This window comes from Bos taurus, chromosome 26 (assembly GCF_002263795.3).
Source record: "Bos taurus isolate L1 Dominette 01449 registration number 42190680 breed Hereford chromosome 26, ARS-UCD2.0, whole genome shotgun sequence".
In the NCBI taxonomy this organism is placed as follows: domain Eukaryota; kingdom Metazoa; phylum Chordata; class Mammalia; order Artiodactyla; family Bovidae; genus Bos; species Bos taurus.
This window is the reverse complement of record NC_037353.1, coordinates 40871630-40899101: the sequence shown is the minus strand read 5'-3', so window position 1 is coordinate 40899101 and position 27472 is coordinate 40871630. Positions and strand designations below refer to the sequence as shown.

The window sequence follows — 27472 nt, the reverse complement described above, 5'->3', positions numbered from 1 at the left end:
TACTAAACAATATAAAGAGAGCTGGGTTTGCCTGTGGCCTTTAAAAATTTGGTGGAACCTACCCAGGCAAAGAAAGGGCAAGGAGGTGACCAGTTACAGGACCAATGAACGGATTCTGGGTTTCTTTTAGGACATGTAGCAAAAGCACTGGGCTGGGAACAAGCATTCCTGGGACAGGCCCTTCCTCTCCATGGACCTCAGTTCCTTGTTCGAGGGGGGTTGATATCTAAGGGCAGAGACTACGATTCCATCTAAAAACACCTCTCAGTGGGTGTTAGTACATATGCCACCATGGACGTCCAGGGGAAAGACAGGAAGGCCATTTCCTCACCTCTCAGAGCCACAAGCTGAGCCCTGCCCACGCAGGAACCCCGGCGGCAGGTGTTCCACCCTGTTCTGTGCTGCGGCCCCGAGTTCCTGCAGCCAGGTTCCGGATTCAGCAAAGCAGTGCTGGAGGGTGGGTAGCTGGACCAACTCCTGAGGCGCCAGCACAGCACCCGACGTGGTGCGCAGCAGCTCAGAGGACACAAAGGCCTGGCTGGGATGAATTCCCTTTTTATTTATCGTTTCTGTACGTTATACACATTTAAATTTTTAGCAATAATTTATAAGTCATATTTCATATAGTTCAGTCATTGGAAGAACACAAAGACAGAAATGAGAGCACTGAGCCTTCAAAGAGGAGGTTACTGTAACACATCACAGCAGGAGCTAAAATCTCAAATATCCAAGACTCCACAGACAAAACCTAAAGCTTACAATTTCTCTAAGAGCCTATGCACTTGAAATTACAAAATTCAGCAACTGCCTAAACCAAGAAATGAACAGCTCTGTTTTCAAGGTAAGAAAACAAGGAATGCTGTGGTAAGTCACCTTTACTGTTTAAATGCTTCTGCTCTGTTTATACCTGGAATGACTGTATATACACACAGGCACAGCACATATTTCAGTACAGCTCTCACAGACTGCTTTTACTACAGATTTAAATCTAGTCCATGAGAAAAGCAATTCAATTGCTTGGATCTTAAGTTTTAAAAAAATGAAAAGCATTTCTAGGGACTCTTAAAGATGTCTCCAAAGTATAAAATGTTATACTTTCAATATCTGAAGTGTTCCTGTCTTTCTCTGAGATGAATACGGGTCCTAGGACTGGCTTCTCACAGCGTAAATGCTCACACAGTGTTGGGCATACATGGCGAAACAGCTTACGAGCGCCCTGGAGAGGATGGCACCCTCGTGGGTCTGGGCTGTGACTGTCCACAGCCAGACCAACACCCCGGCCGCTGCTCTTGAGGCCGGGTGCCCTGGGGCACGGAGACTGGTCACTCTTCAGTCAGTCAGTTCTTGCTTGGGGGATTCCAGTTCATTCAATAAATCTCTGCCAGCTGCTCCAGCCTTTGAAGCAAAAAGAACCGCTCCCTGTTTAAAACCAAGGTTCTTTAAACTTCGGGCATAATCTGCATATATAGCAGAGATGAGCTTCTGTAAACTGCAGTTAAGGAAGAGAAGGGCAGACAGGGCTCCAGCAGGTTCCCACAGGCCAGAAACAAGGACCAGCTCTGGAGAATGTCCAGGGGAGGGTAGCGCAGGAGGAGCACAGGGGGCTCTTCTCAGGGAGGGCACCTGCTGGGGTTGAGTGGGGGCGGGAAGGCGAGGTTTCAGTGTGCAGTGTCCCTGCACTGGCACCAGCTGAGCCCAAAGCCCGACTCCTACAAGACCCAACTAACATCCCCTCAGATGCTTCAAGGTCTAAATGCACTTAAGGAGTGGAGAGTGAAGGATGACAGAAGAGAAATACATGCGCAAACCCTTGAGCTGTTTGCAAATCTGAGAGGTTGGCATTTAAGGGGCAGATCCAGCCTCACTGAGTGGCTCAGACGGTAAAGAATCCACCTGTCATGCGGAAGACCTGGGTTTGATCCCTGGGTTGGGAAGATCCCCTAGAGGAGGGCATAGCAACCCACTCCAGTATCTTGCCTGGAGAATTCCATGGACAGAGGAGCCTGGCAGGCTACAGTCCATGGGGTCGCAAAGAGTCAGACACGACCGAGTGACTTTCACTTTCGCTTTGGGAATGTTAGACAGCCCTGTTCCACTGTGTTCTGATATCCAAAACAGCGCCACTGAATCAGAGCCAGCTTAACCAGTGCCAAGGTATATGACACTGAGTTCAATTTTCTGTTAAAAATATATACAGAAAAATAAAAAACATGACATGTAGATATGAGGCCACAATGTAACAATTCAAGAAAGAGTGCAATGAGAACAACAAAGCCTCTGCAAACACAAGCACCTGAGAGTAGGATTCTCAAGCTCCTTCTTTTCAAAGAGAAACATGTCACTCAAGTGACGGGTGGCAGAACTGAAATGCTCCCGGTCACACATGACCTGCCTACATGACACGTCTCTCTGAAGTGCCGCTGTGTCTTGTTCCACGTTAGCCCGTCCCTGTGGGTAACAGCCAGTTGTTCTTTTTAATCCATTCTGGTACGCATTTATTCCAGCAGAGCCTCCTATACCTTTCCTATACTGCTGCTGCTGCTAAGTCGCTTCAGTCATATCCGACTCTGCGCGACCCCAGAGACGGCAGCCCACCAGGCTCCCCCGTCCCTGGGATTCTCCAGGCAAGAACACTGGAGTGGGTTGCCATTTCCTTCTCCAATGCATGAAAGTGAAAAGTGAAAGTGAAGTTGCTCAGTCGTGTCAGACTCTTAGCGACCCCCTGGACTGCAGCCTACCAGGCTCCTCCGTCCATGGGATTTTCCAGGCAAGAGTACTGGAGTGGGGTGCCATTGCCTCCTCTGTTTCCTATACTAGATCTTCTATTTTCTTTGCAAGTTCAAACAAAACATTACAAAATCTGGGCTCCCTCCACTTCACAGCCCTTCTAGGCTCTCCACTGATCTCACGCTAATGCTGGTGGGGCAACAACCTTCTTTCTGATTTGTCCCCTCCAGTTTATCCTTTTCCTGGCTCTGGGCAGTCAGAACACAGATCTTTCTCCATACAATAGTTTCCTCCCAGGCAGCACAGCCAATGGGGATGCTTAAAACCCACTCACGGCATCTGGTTCCCCATCAGCAAACACATCCCAGCAAAGGATATCTGTGTCCTCGCTGACTTCGATGGCTCCGTACTTGAGACAAGCTTCCACAAACAAGGCCGCTCTGTCGAAGTACCTCATGCTGCTCAACAGAACACAAAGCACATCAGGAGCTGTGACTTTCATCATTTGGGGGTAGGACCATCCCAGGGAGTGTTTCCATACAAGGACTCTCCACAGAAGCCCGAGGGCTGCATGAGGCACACCAGCACTGTTCTCTGCCCCAGCTTAGAGGAAAGGGGAATTCTCAGGCCCCAACCCTTTGCTCTTTTCTATTAACTCTTATAAAAATTTTGTGAAATCACTGAAATAGACAGGACAAGAAATCTACAGAGACAGGACAAAAATCCACATACCCAGGTCCAGATTTCACAAGTAACTTTCTGTCATATCTGCCTCAACCTACTTCCCTTAGTTTTAAATAAATAAAATGTCCTATGGTAAGTGATAAGCATTAATTACCCTTCAAGGTTCTCAGAGGGGACACCTCCAAATTGCCACACTTTCTTCCCCCTTCCTCCTGCTTTTCTGCCTTTGTCTCAGTTGTTCTACTCAAAGCTAAATTGACCTCAATTCTTTTTAAAACTTCTTTTTAAACAGGTAACTATTAGGTTTAACTAACATTGGCAGAGAAGTAGCAAAGTTCCTAGACCAAAAGAAGAATGAACAAGCATGGATTGCTCCACTCCCTTTAGGTTTTTTCTAAAAAATAAACCTGAAGTATATGCTTCTCCCTTCACTCCCAACATCAAGGACTACCAGCCTCCTGGCAGAGCCTCATGAGCAGTGGTAAATCCTGGGTGGTTCTGACCAGCCACTGACAGTGGGTGTACCTGTGAAGCGTCTCAGCCACGCTGGAAAAGCAGCCCAGGGAAAGGAGAACCAGGAGGGCCTTGGACTTCTGGTTCACTTGAGGGGAGCAAAGGTGGTCGACCCACCGTTTCAAAACGTCAGCGCACTCTTCAGAATTTAAGCGGACCTGAGGAAGATGCCCACGTTAAAAAGGACACCCTGCACTATACACAAGGAAAAAAGAATTCAGATGAAATGGGATCTATTACCATGAAACAGAGCTCATCTCTGCTTTACCACACAGCCCCTGCTGCTGCAGCGCCGTGACCAGAGGCGACAGGGATCCACAGCTCAGGATCAGCGGGCCTGGGACACCTCTGGGCTGGGTGTAGTCTGGGCCCACACCCCAGAAGGGACAGGAGGCAGCTGCCTTCACTTAACTGCTACCAATGCAACCTCCACTTTGCAGTAAGAAGAAATGTAACTTATATGCAAAGAAGAAGATGAAAGCTGCTAAGAAAATATTTGTAAAGCCGCCTTGCAGCCCCCAAAAACACCTCCAAATCATGAGTCAAAAATTCAAGATTGAACTTTCTCGCCCGAAGTTCCAGGCACCTACTAGAATCACCTACTTTGGCAAGCCACGCTGCCCGGTTCCACTCGCCATAGGTCTGCAGGTAGCGGCAGGCGTCCGCAGCTTTGTCTATCAGGCAGAGCAGCTGGACGCCCTCTGGAAGACAAGACAACAGCCCCGTGAGTGACGCTGGAGCTGTCTCTCTGGCAAGTCACTGAAGGGTAAAAACCACCATTTGACTTCACCTGGTCTTGAACATTTTATACCTACTGGAGACACGACTGACTTAAATTTTAAAATGAAGCATTAAAATAGAGTTTTACAATGTTATCACTCAAGTAACTTGGGTTGGCAGTACAAATACAGTCCAGAAAACAAACAAGTCAAGACTATCTCACTCACTGGTTTTAACGTTTAAGGTGTCCACGTTTGTCCAATTTATGTCTATTATTTCGGCCATTATTAATAACACCCCTTTTACTCTTTAAAAATGCACTGGTCTAGATGACTAAATTATATGGTCATCTTTTAATATGAGGGCTTCCCTGGTGGCTCAGATGGTAAAGAATCTGCCTGCAATGCAGGGGATCCAGGTTCAATCCCTGGATCAGAAAGATCCCCTAGAGAAGGGAATGGCAACCCACTCCAGTATCCTTGCCTGGACAATTCCATGGACAGAGGAGCCTGGCAGGCTACAGTCCATGGGGTAACGAAGAACTGGACACAATTGTGCGACTAACACTTTCATAATATAAACTGCTAGCAATAATTTATTTTTCTCCAGGGTATATCAAAAAGAAATATTCCTAATAACCAAATACTTTCCTAGGAATGGGTCTGATTTTTCAGAGTACTGACAAATATACCCCTAAAGCATGCCTCACCTGCCAGTTTTCCGTTGGCGATCATATTAGTTGCCACGAGCTTGATGGTGCTCTGGGAGGGGCCTGACGAGGTGACAGTGGTGACCAGACAGGCTTTCAGTGAATCACAGTAATAATGCTGGTTGTCTGCGCTGGTTTCCAAAAGCAACTGCACGGCTCTGTCTGTCTAATAAGGGAAACGGTTCTTCTAGTTATGAGGCCATTTTCCTCCAACATAACCTTTCAAGATTCATAATTTGGAACACTGAAGTTTTCAGTTTAAAGAAGATTTTCATTGTCAAAAATTATCCATAAACACGTTGCTTACATGTATACAAGTTGAACAAAAGTGCAACACTGCTTCTTTAGGACAAATGTAAAACCACAGGTACACAGGTTTACACAGGTACTTATTTAAGCTCTGTACTAGTCAGAGACAAAACCAAAACAAAACAAAACTAGGCAGGCCTCATGTGGCATTCAGTTCACCTCAGTTCAGTCGCTCAGTCGTGTCCAACTCTTTGCGACCCCATGAATCACAGCACGCCAGGCCTCCCTATCTGTCATGTGACATTATGGAAGCCAAAACTACAAGTTGGTTTACCATACATTTTTGCTTTCTCAGAATGTCTGTTGGTCCTATTTTGAGAGAAAGCATATATTTACACTTATACTTTCAGGGAAATGCTATAGTGTGTGTGCACAGTGTTTGTGTGTGATATAAATGATGCCGTAAAATACCAATCAACTAGCAACTCCCTGAAACATGAAAAGAGTTATAAAAACTGACATACTTGACCCAAGAGAAGCAGCTGGTCTGTACATTTCCTTGTATGATCATAAGTTGACCGTTTTACTTCCTGGAGATTAACCCTTTCCAACTGAAATTTCTAGAGCAGAAAAAAAAAAAAAAACAGAGAAAATTGAGCCTGGATTTTAAAACTTTTATTTAACTATTAGTAAACATTACTTAGACTTCTGAGTCAAAGAAGAAGTCCAACAATTTAATAAGAATTTGAGAAGAAAAAAATGTTGAAATGTACTATAATCTGTGCGTAAGTCTGCCTGCTTACAGAAACTGGCACTTTAGTAGAGCTGGAAGAAAAATCCCTATGTGTAATTCAGTACTCTACTGGAGGTTAAACAAATTATGAAACTACCTTTATATATATAGAACAGCAAATTCAAACCAAGTAAATTAAGTATTTGTTATTTATAGGAAATTAATAACATGAGAAAATTAAAATGAACCAAGTTAAAAATTTTTAAGGCCCCCCAAAATTAAAAGGCTGTTAATAATAAAATTTTAATGTCTACTAAAAACTCAGTAAGCGTTTATGAGCTTTTCAAGTCCTGAATCAGGCCTTTTTAATGTGACTGTGCCAAGGGACTCATTTCTGTTATGTGGACCTTTACTTAGTACAAAGTTTCCCAACTTTAAGATACTTACAAAGAAAGATGTAGCTTTAAAGGTTTTTACTATATGAAACATAATACCTGAAAATAGGCATTTTCACAGAGGATGTCGTAACATATATCTAGCGGGTTGTTCACTCTGTCCTGAGGAGCAGCTTCTTTAGCCACTGGTGTGCTCGAGGCCTTTTCCTGGGACAGGCTGTGCAGATAGTGGGCGGCGACAGTCCAGAAGTGCAGCTCCGATTCATCACCGTAAAGCCTGGCCAGGGTGAGATCACAGTCTCCACTGACCTCAGGCAGCAGCGTGGGGCCTGGACGGGGTCTCCCCACGGCAGCCTGAAGTGCTGGGAGCATGGTGCTGGCCCATGAAAGACCAACATGCTGGCTGGTGAAGAGCTGAAGCTTCAAGTCTCCAGCCCTGTTACTGGGTCTCAAACAGCACAGGACCCTGACTGCATGGGGCCCCTTCCGACCCAAGCCTCCCTTTGATCTATGTTAAGAGCAACACCGAGGTGCTGTACCCTGTGCTATTATTTACCTGGTTTGCCATCAGCACATCTTTCAATCTGTACCAGTTAAGGAAGAAGTTCCTCTGGGATCACTGACTAGATAAGGTGTGGAAATAATATACTCTTTATTCTCTGGGGAGTGGAGGGAAATGTCTTTCTTATAAGGGATGGCTCTACTCTAAGTAAGAATATATAGGTTATTCTAAATAGAATCTAAATATAACTTATGGGTATACTTAGGACATGCCCCTTGTAGCTGATATTTTAAAAAGCGATCTGTAGAATGGAGTCTTTTCAATAGAGAAGGCCTAGATCTCATGTCTTTTTCTTTTTCCTATTTGTAATACTACTTTCAAAACGATCTGTAAGCCAACTATAAAGGATGAACTGATATATTTTCTAAAATTCCAAAGAGTTTGGTTTTAACTAACAACTCTTGATGAAAGGAGTGAGTTAACCTGAAATTCCCTGTCTCTTACCCAGAACACTTCAAATAGTGTTACCTTGAAACAAGCAGGCATCTCTGCAGGAGAGTAAACTCCGGATCGAGCAAGAGTTTCTTTATGTCACTGCAGGCAGGAATCCAGACAAAGGCAAGACAAAATTTTTGAATCCAACAATAAAGGAGATAAATCAATACACTCTTAAAATGGAAAATTCTACCCAAAAGATATGATAAGAACCTACAAAAGAAGTCACTTTGCCACGGCCCTGAAACTGCAAGAGCTTACAGGGCTTAGACAGTATCTAGGCTTGGAGAAGTGGAACCCATCAACCACCACAGCTTAAGGCTCTAATGCTGATTTACCTTCTTGAAGCAGCTCAACTCCCATTCTAAAAAATATGAACAGCTACCTAACTACAGGAATAAGAAGGTCATTGTTGATAAAATGATTTTACTAAATGATCATCAGGAGTACTCTATACTTCAGAGAAGATGCATTCAGAATTTATTCTTCAAAGTACTCAAAAATTAAAATATATAAGTGTTTCATAAATTGATATTTCTACAATAGCCCATTATAGACTATTTATAAATAAGGAAGGAGGGGAGATAGTCTTTAAATCTATTCTTTTCCATTTAAACATAAATGCTAACCTTGGGACACAGAAGAGAAAAAAGTAATTACTTTGAATTCGATATCAATATAATATTCCTTTAGCATTAATTTATTAAGTATTAAAATATATGTTATGGATTTTAGATTGCCAAGATATGTTTTCCCAAGAACTCCTTGTGGAGTCAAATTTTCCTTCTTCCTTTCCAGTGTTATACACAGTACCTATTTGTAAATGTTCTTGACTCTAGGGAGCATATTAATTTCTTAGACAGAATTGTACAAACACAGCACCTGACACAGAGAACTTATCTTAGCAGAGAGAAGCTGACACACAAGAATTGCCCTGTGTACACCCATCCTCTAACGTGAGGCTCTGCAGGGCATCTGTGCTGGAGGCAGGTTAGCTACAAGGCGGCTTACCCCACTGCTTCTTCTCCTGCCCTGACATGAGACCACAGCAATCTGAAACTTACTTCCACAAAACAAAGACTCTAAAGGGAAACAAACCGAGGTGAAGAGAGGGGTCTCTCCGTGGGCCACTAATATTTTCCAAAACAAAGCTTATTTTAATTTTAAAAAGTATAAATCATTATGTTTTTCTTTTTCATAGTCTTATTCTCTAATAAAACATAGTCAGAGTGCTTACTTAGACAATGAGTTCAACTGCTCTTGAAGGAGATTCTTTATTTCTTCATTTTCTGGATAATCACTGTACCAAGAAAAGATTTTAAATGAGTTAGTTTTCTCTTTATTTACCACCATTTATTTCTTCACCAGGAAAAAAGGTGTGTTAATACAGAAATAACTTCTTTGTAGTCCTTGGTTAAAAACCTGCGTGTAGACCGAAAAGCAACAGCCTACTCAGGAACCTACCAATCACCTTTAACGCCTGCTTTTATCTTATTGAGTCAAAACAGAAATGAGCACAGAAAGTTTCCCTGGCTTTCAAGAAACCTGAAAATTTATTAGTGAGCTCTAAAACTATCAGCTTTAGAGTCACGTTAATAAGGAACTTAGCAAGGACTACACGAATCTGCTAGTTCTGCTCTGCAAAATTAACATTCATTTCTCTGAGTAGATACTTCTTGGAGAAAGAACATCTCATCACATTTATTTTTTTAATTCTCCTAACCCAGGGCTTCACTGGTGGCTCAGTGGTAAAGAACCCCCCTGCCAATGCAGGAGATGTGGGTTTGATCCCTGGGTCGGGAAGATCCACTGGAGAAGGAAATGGCAACCCACTTCAGTATTCTTGCCTAGAAAATTCCACAGACAGAGGAGCGTGGGGGCTACAGTCCACGGGTCACAAAGAGCCAGACACGACTCAATGACTGAGCACACACACAGCCCACGCCCATCTGTGCACCCACACAGCAAAGGTCCCGTAGCGCTTGTGGTGGTTTAACTAACCACCGCCAATAATGGTTTCTGCGACTATTTTTTGCAAGGAGGCAGGCTATAAAACAGAAAACACTTCTGAAGTAGATTCCTTTATGCTGCTTTTAAAAAGATTTAATCTTGTCCCCTGACCCTGATGCTGGGAAAGCTTGAAGGCAGGAGGAGAAGGGGATGACAGAGGATGAGATGGTTGGATGGCATCACTAACTCAATGGACATGAGTTTGATTAAGCTCCGGGAGTTGGTGAAGGACAGGGAGGCCTGGCGTGCTGCAATCTCATGGGGTCGCAAAGAGTCAGACATGGCTGGAGTGACTAAACTGAACTGAATCTTGTCCCCAAATTCCTCTTGGCCTCAACTGGCCCTCTTCACACTCAGTACGCCATGCCCAGGTTCAGACTGTAAGATGACCGAGCACACAGCCACCTGAGACACCCACGTGTATTCACAGCTGTGCCCAGGTCCCCAGAGTGGGAAAGACAAGAGGCAGATCAGTGACTCTTTCAGGGTCTCTGCCATCACTGCCTTAACTCAGTTTTAAGGTTCCAATGCCTGTAAGCCCTGGAGACCAGCCACTGCTAATTTTTATGGGATGTCCTTCAATCTTAAATCAATTAAGAAAAAAAAAAAAATGCAAAAAAACTTACACATGAGAAATGTCCAAAGAATACTGTCCATTCCAAGGCTGATGTAATAAGAAAGCTTTCAAGGCGAGAGCAGCCCTGGGAACAAGGAGATATGGGCACCACACAGGCTCTAGACAAAAACACAGATTTCGCTTTTAACAAGTAGAATCATATACAACTATAAAGCTTCTGCTGTAGACAGTTCACAGAGAAGTCAGCAGAGAACAATGTATAAGTCTGGTGGTGGCAACTCAGAGAGTGTATTAGTGTAATCACTGCTTAAGACACAAGGGCTCAGTGTCGGGCAGAAAGTTAGACTGAAGAGTCTCTGACCCCACAGAGATAGTACTGAAAGTTCTTGGAAACAGCATCATACAAAATGTTACTAAACAAGTCTTATAGTTCTGGATTCCTTTTAGACACTGCTAAAAATAATATTGTTTTATGCCATTTTATGCCCCTCATCTAGGCAGCAGATAAGAAGGATTCTCCAACTTAAAAACAGGGATTCCAATTTTCTACATTTGTCTGACTTCCCCTTTTACTGGGAGAAGAAGCAGTGTCAGAAAAATGTAAATAAGGGGCGGGGGTGGAGGAAGAAGACCAAGCTATCCTAAGAAAACAAATTTGAATCAACATATCACGATCTTCTCTATTTGTCATAAAGGAGAAATGAAGCAAATATACTAAATATTATATCAATGCATATGACCTCAAATGATTTTATTATCTTACATCAATAAGGTCCAAAATACATTTCTAATTCCTCAGAATAGAAATATATTACATCAAACATATTTTTCCAAGCTCAAATCAGCACATATCTGGCAGCAAACACACAGAAATCTTTTTCCAAACTCCATGTTTACACTCTCACCAGTCTTTATTCTTTAACATTTACTGAGTGTTGTTCTGAGTTTAAAGCTCAATTTAGGGGAATATATGCATAATTTCATTGACTCTCCCCATTATTATTTTAAAACTTGCCCTTTTTGGCTGAGGTTGCACCATTAGAGAATCAATAGCATTTTTTTAGGAAAATTTTAAAAGGAAAATGTAACCTAAAATCTGGTTGAGAGTCACCTGTTCATTCATGGTATTAAACAGTCATGGTATTAAACATGGTAGCCCATTAAGCTAACAATGGGTTCTCATTAATTATATAAACAGATTAATTTAAAAACAAATACCTTGGCTTTGGCTGCTGTCTATGGGGTCACACAGAGTCGGACATGACTGAAGTGACTTAGCAGCAGACTCAAATTTTAAGATAAAGGTCAAAGAATAGCTTCTCAAACATCTAGATTATATTTGCATACTTCTTTACCTAGAATTGGAGAAGGCAATGGCATCCCACTCCAGTACTCTTGCCTGGAAAATCCCATGGATGGAGGAGCCTGGTGGGCTGCAGTCCATGGGGTCACTAAGAGTCAGACACGACTGAGCGACTTCACTTTCACTTTTCACTTTCATGCACTGGAGAAGGAAATGGAAACCCACTCCAGTGTTCTTGCCTGGAGAATCCCAGGGACGGGGGAGCCTGGTGGGCTGCCATCTATGGGGCTGCACAGAGTCGGACACGACTGAAGTGACTTATCTTACCTTTTACCTAGAACTAATGACTAAGTTAAAAGAAAAAAATCATTCTTGAAATTCCCTTAATTTCTTCAATAACTTTATGTTTCAAGTTAGTATCTATGCTTGTCCTTCCCTAGAAGGAGGTCCTGCTACTTCTGCAGAGCTGGCAGGGATCTTGAGGACAGATGTGGCAATGCAGTGCTCAACTGCAGCTCACCAGAGGACAGTCACGGTTACAGAGTAAGAAGTTATGGTTCCCAAACACAGTGGCAGGGGTGGGGCAGTGTCACAAACAAAAGCACATTTAATCCAAGTTAAAGGCAGCCCAGTCAGCATACACAGCAACTCGGTAGTGCCTCAAGCACAAACTTAACAATGAAGGGTCATGTTTTAAAACCCTACTGTCTCTGAATATGCCAAAGACTGACTCTGAAGGCACAGACAATTCCCAGAGCCAACAGTTTCTATGATGAAACTCTGTAAATGACTAAACAATTCTCTTATATTTTTTTACATATTAGATAGCCCAGTGTATACACCAAAGTTATGCCTGGAGAAAATTTAATGTAGGGACATCTCATTTTCAAATTGATGAGTGCACTCACAAACTTCTCATTCATAGCTACTTTTTACTAAAATAGCTTTCATTCTCAGAAAAAAAATCTCAAAACCACCATACAAAAAAGGGAAAGGTAGTGCAATCATCTAATTCTGTTTTGACTGGCCCTTTAACGAGTCATAAGACAGGCAACACAATTCATGATACTTTCCAAAGTTACTTTTCCATGATATATGGTTGCAAAAGACACAAGACTCACTATTAAAAAGCCAGCAGTACTTTACCACTAGATTCGTGTCCTCTGATGACCTCTCCTAAAGTCTGAGGAAGTCATTTTTTATTCATGTAAACATCTTTCATCTTTTGACAGAGCACTCAGAAAGGGGTCAAGGAAAGGGCGCTGAGTAAACCAGCATTGGGGAATGACTGACATCTAATTACAGAGTCTAGCATCTCAGTAGTATCAACACTCAAGCTTTAAGTTAATATGCATTCTTAAACACAGATTCCTAGAAAGAATGAAATGGAACAGAAGCAGCTCTCTCCCATGAAAAGAACAGCTGGTGCAAAATAAAGACACTTCCAAGCATCCTTCCCTTAGAACTCCGTACCAGTCAGCTCCTGCTCGTCCATCCTAAAGCACGTGGACTTCATGGACATCTCCAGGACCCTGATACACCCGTCATCGGAAGCCAGGATCACTTTATCCGACGTGCACCAGTCCACGTCCAATATCCGAAAGGTTACATTTCTTCCACTTCTTAAACTGCTCACCATCTGAACCTTCAAGAGTGAATTTGATTGTCACTTTCAGAAAGAAAAGGAAGATGTTTATCATTCCAGACTAAACGAGCAAGAAAGGCAGTGCCTGTGGCGAAGGTCCAGTTCATGTTTAAAACTGAGCAGTCGTGGGCAATCTATCTTCCACATGCAGACTGCATTTTGAAGGTCCCAGAGATGGTGGTAACATTAACAATCTGTTGAGCTGTCACCTTTAGAACAGAAATACTACAAAAGAAAAAATTTTTAAAGGAAGAAAACTGCTCTAAGAAGCTTGACAAACCCATTTATAAATCAGAAGGAAGGAAAAGAAGTACATAGTTCCTGTGACCAGCAGCTGCATTTGCGGTGAGCCCGCGTGCAGCTGGGCTTACCTCTTTAGAATCCCATACTTCAGCTCCATCATTGTACATTGCTATTAATTTTTGGTTTCCTTTACCAGGGGCGAAACGAATCTTCTTCACCCAACTTCGGTGTGTAGGTATTCCTCTGAGGACAAACAGAAACCAAAACACCAATATGAAGTAGAGTAGTGTCTCGTCATTGAGAGAGATGTCCAATGTCTCTTTCTATTTCTGCTTTTGATAAGGTCTAGTGACATGACAGGACAACCACTCTGCTTTCTGGGACAGGGATTGCATATGACAGACGTGGTCTGCTCTTTAACAACAGTTGGAATAGTGCCCCAGCACTTCGTGTGGGCCACCTGCAGGTAAGGGTCATTTATGAATATCCCAGAGTTTAGCTCAAGGCAGTTCCTCCCAAGTTCTACAACAAGAGACCCAAGGGTCCAACCTGCACATGACTATATTTAATGACACTATTGCCAAGTGACAGGCCTCCAATGGAACTATATCGAGATTTTTTGTTTCAGCCAAATAATACACTTGAGTTCTTGAAACATACCTGGATACTCTGCCTTTCAAATCCCAAAAATTTAAATTTCCATCCATATCTCCAAGAACTAACGTATCACCTTTCCAAGCAATGCAAGTAATGCTACCCATGCTCCCCTAGAAAAGAACAGCAACAAACACACATCAATTTCACCACTTATAAGCAGTCACAACAGAGAAATACTTTTATTTAACAACTGTGATAAAATAATAAAGATATCTTGCTGGTGGTTTAGTTGCTAAGTTGTGCCCGACTCTTTACAACCCCATAGACTGTAGCCCACCAGTCTCCTCTGTCCATGGGATCTCCCAAGCAAGAATATTGCAGTGGGTGTTATCTCCTTCTCCAGGGGATCTTCCCAACCCAGGGATCGAACTTGGGTCTCCTGCATTGCAGGCAGATTTTCTACAGACTGAGCCGCCAGGGAAGCCCCAAAGATATCTTAATAAAACCTAATTATAGTATGAACATCATCAAACACTAACAGAGTTTAGTCACTAAGAGGGCTACCTAGCATTTCAATTTCAACTAAGAAGAAACAGAAGATTTCAATTCAATGGACATTATTATCTGAACTAGATTTATAGAGAAGTTCTTTTGAGGAAGACCTACTTCAGAAAAAAAGAAAATTAAAAGAAGAAAAAAGAGAAGGAAAGGACATCCTTTCAGGCACTCCTGTCTCCAAGTTATCCCTCACTGCTAAAGGATGAACACATTTATTCTGGGGAAACTCAGAGCTGTCTCACAACTAACTGTTCAGCAGTTCTTCTACTGAGGATCCATCACTATGCAGTACACCTGAAAGTAACATGATTCTGTATATCGACTATATTTCAATTAAAAAAGAAAAAAGATTCACAGCTTTGCTGATACCTTCATGAATAATGAAGAAGAGATACTATACACTGAAGGCATCTGTAAAATCTGAATTCACAGAAGGTTCTGCAGAGAAGTCACACAGGGAAACGCAAATACAAGAATGAGACACTTCTGTAATAAATCAAAGTGGGCTGGAAGCAGCGTGCAGCTCTAACACAAGCACAGAGGTACTGTGACGGAGAGACGTGGAGTTGGGGCTCTCAGAAAAGCCGTGTGGACCTGAATCCCAGCTGCATCACTGAATGTGCTGTATGATGTGGGGCATGCTTACTTAATTTTTATATGTCTGGATTTATCGTCGATAAAGTAGGGCAAGCTCATAAAATTTGAGGAGTTCCTATTAGCGTTAATAAATTTTTATAGGTAAAGGCCTTATGACGATGTTTGCCACAGAGTCAATATAATGCTAGCTATTCAATAATATTGCTCAATTACTTTTCTACTTATATTCTTATATTCAAAGAAATCTTGTTTCATCATTTATAGAACAATATTAAAAATTCATGTTTGGTTCTCACAGTATTGCTAGTAAGAAGTAGGAATGCTCCAGAGTTTTGCTAAACTGGCTGTTAAAAGACTTGCACATACACCAAATACTGCATAAATCCTAGTGGCAGTCAAGAAACAAAGATACAACTGGATTAAAAATAATTATGTTAGTGATTCTATTAGTAAAAAACTTAGAAATCTATGTTAAATAAATAGAATTCAGTACAGTATAAAGCAATAGTCCAAGATCTTATTTCTATTCTTCTGACCATATTAACATAATAGAATATTTAAGAGTTTGCCTTTAAATTTAACTTTTTTAGTCCTGAGAATTTTTGTTTAACATTTTTACATTACTTTCTAACTTCTAAAAATTAGAATATTAAAACTTCAGTCCAGAAATCTATCACCAGCTTAGAATTACAAGTGATGTATTAGAACTTTCTACCTAAGAGCTTGTTGATGGAATACAAGCCATATGAAGATTCTAAGGTGCTTTCGGAGAAAAGTGGGACAAACTCGCTTTCTGACTCCAAATAATCCCAAGAGAACCAATGAAAGATTTAAAACTCAGTAGAGTATTATTAGTTGGCACTGATATGTTTCCTACATGTAAAACACGATGTTCAAAGGATCGAAGTAAAGCTGGCAGCAAACGGATAATCATTCTCTCCCACAGTTTTCTGAATAAAGGCAGTCAGTCAACTATAAACTCTCCATGGGAATGTAATTTAAAATATATCAGGCTTCTTCTTTTTACCATTTTTATATGCTCTATAGTTATGGGGCCAAAATTTAAAGGTAAAGTTCCAACTCAAAATAAATGGCTTAGTGGCTTAGTACTTTATATTTGGAAGGAAGGTAAAGAAAAATATTAGATTAAAATAAACAAAACCTCTGCCTCAATTCTACACACTGGTCATTGAAAAATATTTTGATTGCTGAAAATAAAAATAATGAACCCAAATCAATCATTCATGTTTTATACAGTAGATACATAACTCTCTTTTCCTAAAATAATCTGCTCTAAAATATGCACTAATTTCACTGGAGGCTGGATCCTTATTAGGCTGGTCATTCTTCGAAGAAACTGCTTCGAGCTGTGGAATAAAAGGATCTGGCAGGCAGAATTAAGACTTGCTATATCCTAACCAGACCTCCATAAGAAGAGGCAGAATCTTAAAAGCTGTGTTGTGCAAAAATCCTGAAAGCAGCAGGACTTTTCTTTCTCCCTGTCTTCCTTACTAAAAGGAAAATTCATGTGTCTAGTGTTCAAAAGTTTTCAACTTTTTTTAGAGTGGAGGAACCTAGAATCTCAGAAATTATTGGATTATTTCTATTCTAATCTCAAAGGTGATGTAATCAAAAAACAAAGAGAATGAGCTATTTGCAAGTGGCACTAGAGAAGCTAAGGTGGGGCCTTCTCTGAGGTCTAAAGGAGGAGCTCTGAAAGGAAACTGATTTTCCGGAATAGAGCTCTTTACACTGCAACTCTTAAAGGCCATGTTCTTGAACTGCAGTTTTTCTATGCACTTAAATTTAGGTTACTGCTCCTATTATAATGCCAAGTATTAATCTTTCACATTTGCATTATTTTTATCCTTTCAAACTATTGATAACTTTTGGCACTATTAAGAGTTTAAAACAGACATCACTAAATCTCAGATATGACTCATTCTATGTAACAGTAAAACTGGAATTACAGCTTGAAAAGCACTTTCACATGCTGCTGCTGCTGCTAAGTCGCTTCAGTCGTGTCCAACTCTGTGCGACCCCATAGATGGCAGCCCACCAGGCTCCCCCATCCCTGAGATTCTCCAGGCAAGAACACTGGAGTGGGTTGCCATTGCCTTCTCCAATGCATGAAAGTGAAAAGTGAAAGGGAAGTCGCTCAGTCGTGTCCGACTCTAGCGACCCCATGGACTGCAGCTCACCAGTCCATGGGATTTTCCAGGCAAAAGTACTGGAGTGGGGTGCCATTGCCTTCTCCGTTCACATGCTGGTTATATATAAGTTATATATACACACACACACACACACACACATATATATATATAAATCTCATCCTCTACTTAACAATTATAGTAATATTAGCAAAAACATTTTCTTCATCCACTCAGTAAAAAAAAACCCATGAGATATATGCTGACACAAATAATTAACTATAAATCCTTAGAGAATTCCACAAGGCCATGGGGGATATATATGTTTGTAACGATTAATACCTTTACACCTACAACCTTTTTTAAATAAAATCCTTCAGGGTAATACTTGAAATGGAAAGAGGAGAGACTAGACTCAGACACATAGACCTGGGTGTAAACGCTGCTCTGGCATGTCACGAGGCCGGGCAACCTGGGGAAAGTTACTCATTCTCCCTCAATCCTATCACAGATAAAATGGAAATAGTTCCTCATGAATTATTATAATGACAAAAATGAGCAGCACATGGTATGTCATCAAAATAGTTACAATGCTATTCTCTAAAAGTATGCGACAAATTTAATCAGTGGTAATATCTCCTTAATAAAGCTTATTTGGATTAAACTTTTCTGAAAGTTTTTCAGCTTAACTGTGGCTTCACTGGCTATAGAACTTATGAGGTCTATGGTAAGAAATCTTCATGCAGGTTTAACCACAGTTTGGACTCACATCTGGTGGGATCCGAGCACTGTCTTTCACTGAGTTTCCTTCAACAGTGAGATGATAAACTTGGCCGTCATTATCAGTGAACACAAAATGTTCCCGGGCAGAGATGTTCTGACTGAGTTCAGATTTACTTTCAGCCTCCTGCAACAAGCTTTGGGATAGAGGAAAAGAAGATGAAGATTTTTTTTTCCCCTAGAGTGACATAATGAATTAACTCACTCAAAATACAGATGGATTAACAGGAGGTCAAATCATTTAAAAATAAAAGGCTGAAACTAATCTTTGCCCGGCAATAAGAGGAAAACACAAATTACTCTTCATACCATGACTGAATGTTTACCCTGTACAGAAGAATGGAGTGATCTAGACTTCACATGGGAAAGAAGACTCTCTGCTGTTTCTGCTGCAAAACAGAGGCCTTACCTTGGCACATCATTCTCTCAAGTTTTTTATTTGTAAATCTGGTGGGGACGGGGCAGTACAAAAGTTAGAATTCCTAATACATTTTCTGTGGTGAACACAGATGACAGTGGGGTCCACCTGGGTGTTCACGCTACGTTCATTTGAATCAGAAGCTGAAGTCTATGGAGCCGAAGGGCACTGAGAATCAATCATGCTCACTAACAGGCGCGGACATGTAAACTGCACGCTGCTCTGAGCAATGCAATTACTAACTAACTCTTTAGTCATGTGAGCGTGTACACAGCCATCAAAGTCTGTTCCAAAGCGGACTAGAGATGCCTTAGGATGCCACCCGTCAAATTCCCAACGAGGACTTAACAAATTTCCCAACCAGGAAATAATAAATTCCTGGTTATCTGTAATAACCAGGTTATTACAAATGACAGCGGGAGAAGCAGGGCACCTGATCACAGATGACTCAACAACACTCAGCTCTGTATCTGAGACCACGGTCTGGCGGGCCATGGCCTCTCGGGTGGCCAGCTGTTTCTTCCTCAAGCTCTTCAAGTTGTGAGAAGGTGACCATTCCTGTGAATCAAAGAGAGACACCCACAAGTGCTCAGTCCCTCTTTCTTCCAGAAGAGCGGGTCATACTCACCACTGCCCAGCATCACTTCTTATTACTACACATGAACTCACAATTTGTTCTTAGGTTTTACTTTAATTTTTAGAAAGGCTGAAGGCATGCATTTTTATTAAAGCTTATGATAGAAGGTTTCAATAATCCATCTCTATTTCCTTCTACCTTGAATCTTCAATTAGAACTTAAGGGAAAAGAGTTTAATGGCAAACTCCAAAAGGCTTTAACTTTTGATGCCTTCCATTTTTTGAAATCAAAATAATACATTTAGTTATGGTACCTCCCACTCCTTACATCCCCACCTCCCCCTTAGATGAACTGATCACACACTCCTCCAGTCATTGCCCATTATCACCTATAGGCCCACCCCAAACCTCTCCTTTTATTTATTTACTCCTGTTTATTCTAAAGCATTTAATCTAATACCCTCTCATATGTATAAATTCTAAACATGTAGTTATTTTACATGAAGGTATTTGTGGTCTGCATGAACAGTAGTAGATCATGTATCTCATCCCATTGCTCTTTTTACTCGGCACAATGTATTCAAGTCCCACTTCTGTTGTTTCTGTATGTTACATAGTACTTCATGGGTACATCTGCCAATTTTTAGTCTAGTTTTTAGTTTAGTTTTCCCAGGAAAGGACACCCAGATTGTCTCTATACTCTCATCATGGGAAATTACACTGCACTGAAATTTCAATGTCCACACAGAAGTTCCTGTATGACCAGAAGCTGACCAGCTGGGGCAAAGAGGATGTCTGTGTTCGACTAAGTGCTGCCAGCCTGCTCTGCAGAATGGCTTCACTGGTCTACATCCCTACCAGCAGTGCCTAAGAATTCTTACAGCCCATACCTCACCCACATGGGATGCTACTGGCATTCCAGTTTTTGTTTGTCTAAAAGGTTTATCATGGTCATTTTACTTTGCACATCTCAAAACCCAGGATTCTGAGTATTTTTCACATGCTTCTTGGCCTTTTAGGTCTCTCTGACATTCATTAACTAGTCACATCTTTCCACTGGGGCTACCACTGCTTCATTGCAGGAGTTTCCACAGTATTAACCCCTTAGAGGATTAGTTAGTCCTCTGTCCATCTTAAGACACTGGACAATTTTTTTTAAAGTTGTCTTCCATATTTAACTTTGACAGTGGTATGATTCGTTGAATAGAAAGCACCAATCTTGATGTAATCAAATTCATTAATTACCTTTCTGCCTTTTGGTTTGAGCTTCCGATATCCTCTTTTGCCCCAGAACAGAAAAATATTCTTCTATATTTGATTATATTAATTTTATAGCTGTAGTTATTTTCACATTTAGGTCATTAATCCTGTGGAGCCCACCTCTGAATATGGTTATTATGCATAAATCCAGTATTCCTCTCTATTAAGTGAGAGGTTCCCCAATACTTTTTACTAAACAAGCTGTTCCTCCCCTTGGGTTTGTAAGTTACTTTGCTGCACATTAAGTTACCAAATATTTATGGGCCTATTAATGAGCTCTTTATTATACTGATCCATTTCTCTTACTTGGGCCAATATGACATTCAGTTCAGTTCAATTCAGTTGTTCAGTCGTGTCCAACTCTTTGCGACCCCATGAATCACAGCACACCAGGCCTCCCTGTCCATCACCAACTCCCGGAGTTCACTCAGACTCACGTCCATGAAGTCAGTGATGCCATCCAGCCATCTCATCCTCTGTCGTCCCCTTCTCCTCCTGCCCTCAATCCCTCCCAGGATCAGAGTCTTTTCCGATGAGTCAACTCTTGGCATGAGGTGACCGAAGTACTGGAGTTTCAGCTTTAGCATCATTCCTTCCAAAGAAATCCCAGGGCTGATCTCCTTTAGAACGGACTGGATGGATCTCCTTGCAGTCCAAGGGACTCTCAAGAGTCTTCTCCAACACCACAGTTCAAAAGCATCAATTCTTCGGCGCTCAGCCTTCTTCACAGTCCAACTCTCACATCCATACATGACCACAGGAAAAACCATAGCCTTGACTAGACAAACCTCTGTTGGCAAAGTAATGTCTCTGCTTTTGAATACGCTATCTAGGTTGGTCATAACTTTCCTTCCAAGGAGTAAGCGTTTTTTAATTTCATGGCTGCAGTCACCATCTGCAGTGATTTTGGAGCCCAGAAAAATAAAGTCTGACACTGTTTCCACTGCTTCCCCATCTATTTCCCATGAAGTGATGGGACCGGATGCCATGATCTTCGTTTTCTGAATGTTGAGCTTTAAGCCAACTTTTTCACTCTCCACTTTCACTTTCATCAAGAGGCTTTTGAGTTCCTCTTCACTTTCTGCCATAAGGCTGGTGTCATCTGCATATCTGAGGTTATTGATATTTCTCCCTGCAATCTTGATTCCAGCTTGTCCTTCGTCCAGTCCAGCATTTCTCATGATGTACTCTGCATATGAGTTAAATAAGCAGGGTGACAACATACAGCCTTGACGTACTCCTTTTCCTATTTGGAACCAGTGTGTTGTTCCATGTCCAGTTCTAACTGTTGCTTCCTGACCTGCATACAAATTTCTCAAGAGGCAGAATACCAGGTGGTCTGGTATTCCCATCTCTTTCAGAATTTTCCAGTTGATTGTGATCCACACAGTCAAAGGCTTTGGCATAGTCAGTAAAGCAGAAATAGATGTTTTTCTGGAGCTCTCTTGCTTTTTCCATGATCCAGCGGATGTTGGCAATTTGATCTCTGGTTCCTTTGCCTTTTCTAAAACCAGCTTGAACATTACTTTATTTCTATGGTTTTATATGTCCTGTATAGAGCAGGATGGGGCCTACCTCCACCCATACCACCTATATTACTCTCTTTTTTCCAAGGTTAACTTAGCTACTAGGACTTTTATTTTTCCATAAATATTTTAGAATATGTTTATCATGCTCCTCAAAATATCTAAATTAAATTTTAATTGGACTTTAACATAATATTAGCTTAACCCATCCAAGAAAATAAGAATTATCTCCATTTGTTTAGATCATCTTCTCTGAATATACATTTTTTGCAATAAAACATACAGCAGTAATGATTTTAATTTGAGCTAAAGAAAAATATTCACCATGTATATACATACCCAAATAAACTGTTTACTTCTTTAAAATTATAACTTACCAAAGCAGTTATTGCAGGGAAGTTTTTGGACATTTCTCTAAGAATGGTACAAGTCCTAACATCCCATAACTCCAGGGGTTTATCTTTGAATACAACTGCCAAATACTGCCTAAAATAAACAAAATTACTGAATGAAGCTCTTTTTGCAGTATTTTCACCATAAGTAGTACAAATAAAAAGTTCATAAAGCTCAGATGACACATTTTAAACGAAGAGAATTTAAACTAACTTTTAGCCCTCCTGATTAGTAGTAGTCCTAAGAAGGTAAAGCTCTAAGATGACCTGTGAGAGTCACACACACCATCCGGGCAAGGAGCCTAGCTCAGAATGAAGAATGAGAAAATGCATGAGTTCACATCCAAATCTTAAAATAACCTTCCTGAGACTCAATTTTCTCATTGAGACATGAAAATACCACTACTTGCATCAATGGGCTGACTGGTATGCAGGTTATGGGAAAAACTAAATGAAAAAGTAAGTAAAGTTTCTATCATGCCAACTGTGAGGAACTGTGACAAAGAGTAGGAAATGTGACTTGTAGCTCAGTGTATCACAGGACTTAAGATTCTCCCACGTGATAGTTATATGACCTAAAAGCATGTGACCTTTTGAGTTTTAGTCTACTTAGCTTTAAAACGGAGTTAATAATACCTGCCTCATCAACCTCACTAAATACTACATGGATAAAGAAAAAGGGACAGCACACATGAACGGATTTTACAAATCACAATGGATTATGTAAATGAAACATGTTACACTTTTATTATATCTAATATAAAAACAAGTAGAGACATGTATGTAAATAACTAATATAAATAAAAGAGAACCTGGTAAATGCTATAAAGATTCACTATGAAAGCTGATATTAACTTTGACAATAGGGAAATGGCATTCTAGGCAGAGTTACAAGTGTGATAAATGGCAAAAGACAGAAAAGGAGACAGGCTGTGTGGGGAGATATGCTACTTGAAATGCAGAGTATGTGAGATGAGAACAATCATCGTGAGAAAGAAGATTAACATGTGAATTTGGATTCACATTAAAAGCCCTAAGATATCCTAAAATGCAGTGCTATCATGAATAGAGATTCATTCTGTAGAGAACAGGGGATCCTTGAGTTTTGAGGCAGTGGTCATAATGTGACCAGAGGTTTAAGATGTATTAATTTAGTAGGCTTGTATAGAGTCAAGACTGACAAGAAATAGAAAAATCTGGCTTCCAAATATTTTGAGCAATTATTGGACTTTTTCGTGGAAGGACTCCCTTACATTTGAAAAAATTACTGAGGATCTCCCCCAAAGAACTTTTGTTTATGTGGGTTTTACTGATAGTTTGCCTAGGAGAAATTAAATGTAACATAATTATAAACTATATTAATTTACTTAAAATGAGAAAAGAGAAAATAACTACCAAAATGGCAGGTGAAAACATAAACCATGTTGATAACTGCATTAAATATGAATAACTTAAACACTGCAATTAGAAGCAGAGATTACCAGATCAAATAGTAAAATAAGTCCCATTATATGCTCTCTTTCAGAAATCACCTTTATATACAAAGACAGAGATAAGTTACAAATAGGGAGAAGGAAAAAGATATACCATGCAAATACTAATCAAAAGAAAGCTAGAGTGTCTATACTCATCAGACAAATCAGATTTAAACTTCTGAGAAAAGACAAACAGGTAATTTCAGTGATAAAGAAGTCAGTAACTCAACAAGATATAAGCATGGCAGTCAGTGGAACAGAAAATAGAAAACCACAAAGAAAAATGAAAGAAGTCCAAAGGATTTTCTTTGAAACAATTAATAAGATTGATTGACATAATTTACTGATATACAGAGAACAAAGTAGTGATTACCGCTGGGAAAGACGCAGGGGAGAGGGTAAAATGCGTAAAGGAGACCAACTGTCTGGTGACAAAATAAAATCTGGCTGGTGAGCATGTTGTGAAGTATATACAACAGAAGTAGAAACATAGTGTTGTACACTCAAGCTTATATAATGTTATAAATAAATATTATGTCAAACTATTTCAGTATATGAATAATTGAAAACTGAAATTAACAGAAGAAAAAATATAATTTATAAAAGCATCAAAGAAAAAGCAAAAAATAAATCACAAATGATGCACAGGACCTGTGTACTGGAAACTACACAATATTATCGAAAGAAATTAAAGAAAAACTAAATAAGCAGAGAGATATACCATGCTCATGAATCACAAAACTTGGTAAGATGTCAGTTCTTCCCCATGTTGATCCACGGATTCAATGTAATCACAATCAAAATCCCAGTAACCTTTTATCATAAAACTGGTTAAGTTGATTTTAAAATTTATATGGAAATGCAGAGATCCTCAAAAAGCTAAAGGAATGTCAAAAACAATTTCATTGTGCTTACTCCTTCTTTCTTTGTTCTTTTGATTAGTTTTCAGTCAATCTCTGTTGTCAATGATTCTGCTTTACATATATTTTTCCTTGGAACAAAAAACTTACTACAATTAGATCTAAGTTATAAATAAGGAAAATGAATTCTTTCATTCAATAAGCACATACTGAGGTAAAAGCTGAACAAAGAACTTCAACAAATAACTAACATTTCTTAGTGAGTAACAGGTACTTCTATCAATATAGCTATAGTTGAACAAAATGGGGTCACCCATTTTACCAATCTGATGAAATGTTAAGATTCAGATAAGTTACCTTGTCTTATGGTGACTTATCTGAATGGAGAATTAAAAGTAACAGCAACTTAGTTTTGCAATTAATCTATTTTCTGTGATACAGCTGCACATCACAATTTCCTACCACTAAGAAATTCTATGCACATGCATGCATGTTCTCATTTCCTTAAAGATAAAAAAAAAAAAAAAATGCTTGAGATTCCCTAGTGATAACACCAGATTTTTTTTTTAGGTTGACACTTACTTCAAATGAGATACTTTAATCATTTCGATGGGCGACTCATCATTACCTCGTTCACCACGGAAAGCAATGCTCCTGCCTTTAATTGTAAATATTAAACAAAATGTAAAAACAACACATGAAACGCGTAAGAAACTAAAAGCTGTACCAGTGTAATTTGATCAGTGGTACCTTCTAGTCTCCTTCTCACTCTTCCATTTGCTTTAAGCTGTTTCTAATCATCTAAATTCAAAACTAAATCAAAAGTAGTATAAGACCAACACTGTATTACTTACATTCAAATATCTATAAAAAGATATTTTCATTTTTTATAGAATTTCTTAACGCCCTTCTACGGTACCTTTCAAATAATTCAATTTTAGAAATTTAGAAACATCAATTTCTAAAGTTTTAATGCATCTATAGTAAAGCAATTATCTACTATAAAAACTACTGGTACATTCAAAGTATTATAAACATTTCCATGTTTACAAATATTAACTAATGGGGAAAACACTCTTTGAATAGGTATTTAAGATTTCTTGTCCCATGTGCAAAATACTCAGCTACAATATTTTGACATGTTCCTCCAAGTCTCTATAAACTGAAATTGAGGAATATTAAGAATGAGTTAACATCCAAAGAAGTTAAACAGTTTTCTATAACTAAAAAAAAAAAAAAAAAAGTTCTACCTTATGTTTGAAAAAATATTTTAATAGCATCTCCTAGATTTCTATTTACATTAAACAAAAGGGAGAAGAGACTCAATTCAAAGACAAATGGATACCTACATGTCTCCCTGCTCTTCAAGGCCATCACACTGAATTTCACTATTATTATTCGCCAAATACCCTACACCCTTTCCTGGCTCTGCTAGTCTGCTGGTCTCCTTAGAAGACAAGGCTGTAAAAATCTATAATTTTATGAACCTAAATGTCCTATCCAAAAAAAGTCAGTATCTTTTACTTAGAAATCTGTTCTTCAACAAGAAATATGTGAAAGACAGATTTTGAGTTATCTAAGAGTTCTGATACTTTGCCAACAAAGGTCCGTCTAGTCAAGGCTATGGTTTTGCCAATGGTCATGTCTGGATGTGAGAGTTGGACTGTGAAGAAAGCTGAACGCTGAAGAATTGATGCTTTTGAACTGTGATGTTTGTTGGAGAAGACTCTTGAGAGTCCCTTGGACTGCAAGGAGATCCAACCAGTCCATCCTAAAGGAGATCAGTCCTGGTTGTTCATTGGAAGGACTGATGCTGAAGCTGAAACTCCAATACTTTGGCCACCTGATGCAAAGAGCTGACTCGCTGGAAAAGACCCTGATGCTGGGAGGGATTGGGGGCAGGAGGAGAAGGGGACGACAGGGGATGAGATGGCTGGATGGCATCACTGACTCGATGGACATGAGTTTGGGTAAACTCCAGGAGTTAGTGATGGACAGGGAGGCCTGGTGTGCTGTGATTCATGGGGTCGCAGAGTCGGACATGACTGAGCAACTGAACTGAAGTGAAGAGTTCTGAACCTGAGCTGATGGGACAAATGCACAGGCATGTTTTTAGTGAATGATACTACAGGACAGCATTTCATCCCTGGGCTATCATGTGACTGCAGTGATCAGTGTCAGTTTACCGACAAATCAGGAATGCAGGGATATGGGTCACCAGGCAGGTCATTTCCAATTAAACTAGAGCAACACTGGACTAATAGGAGCTAATTCTTTGAGGCTTAGTAACACAATCTGATAAGTAAGAACTATAAACTGGAAATATGTATTGACAATACAAGGAAGCAACCATAAACATGATTTACTACACACATATATAACTTATTGGTTGAAACTACATACATTTATATTGCTAAGCCATTAAAAAAAACTCCTCATAATTTTGTTAAAAAAAAATACTTGAAATCATTCCATGTGCTATATAAAAAATAATAAAAAACCTTCACCTTACTCTGCTTTTAAGTTCTTATTTTGAAAGGGTTGCAGGTTTTTAACAATTGTGAACAAGTTACTTTACTGGAATATTTCCTATTGTAATGCCTTTAAACTCCTAAATTAAGTTTTCCTACTAGTCAGCCAGAAAATATCAAAAGTTTCAAAGCTGAGCATTTTACAACAATCCTTGTAAGATTTTTAAGAGCTTCCTGAAAAGGCCAAAATTTTTTTAAAAGATTCTAAAAAAGTGTAACTACAAAGATTTATTTCAAAACTGTACCT

The 27472-nt window shown here is 39.9% G+C and overlaps 1 protein-coding gene across 5 annotated transcripts in view; it reads right to left on the bottom strand.

Moving 5' to 3' along the window:
* Nucleotides 1-539: 539 nt before the first annotated feature.
* Nucleotides 540-27472, bottom strand: part of WDR11 (WD repeat domain 11) — a 59203-nt gene continuing 32270 nt past the window's right edge. For all 5 annotated transcript variants that reach the window (XM_024985640.2, XM_059881871.1, XM_005225811.5 and 2 more), the window contains 17 exons: nucleotides 25277-25352; nucleotides 22345-22453; nucleotides 19039-19163; nucleotides 18177-18324; nucleotides 14166-14272; nucleotides 13634-13748; nucleotides 13091-13262; nucleotides 10364-10472; nucleotides 8965-9027; nucleotides 7761-7826; nucleotides 6830-7007; nucleotides 6127-6222; nucleotides 5354-5519; nucleotides 4528-4625; nucleotides 3937-4082; nucleotides 3106-3185; nucleotides 540-1484 (listed from right to left, as the gene is read on the bottom strand). In XM_024985640.2, coding sequence (XP_024841408.1) covers nucleotides 1330-1484; nucleotides 3106-3185; nucleotides 3937-4082; nucleotides 4528-4625; nucleotides 5354-5519; nucleotides 6127-6222; nucleotides 6830-7007; nucleotides 7761-7826; nucleotides 8965-9027; nucleotides 10364-10472; nucleotides 13091-13262; nucleotides 13634-13748; nucleotides 14166-14272; nucleotides 18177-18324; nucleotides 19039-19163; nucleotides 22345-22453; nucleotides 25277-25352 — 2009 coding nt within the window. In that variant the 3' untranslated portion in view covers nucleotides 540-1329. The remainder of the gene's footprint in view (nucleotides 1485-3105; nucleotides 3186-3936; nucleotides 4083-4527; nucleotides 4626-5353; nucleotides 5520-6126; nucleotides 6223-6829; nucleotides 7008-7760; nucleotides 7827-8964; nucleotides 9028-10363; nucleotides 10473-13090; nucleotides 13263-13633; nucleotides 13749-14165; nucleotides 14273-18176; nucleotides 18325-19038; nucleotides 19164-22344; nucleotides 22454-25276; nucleotides 25353-27472) is intronic.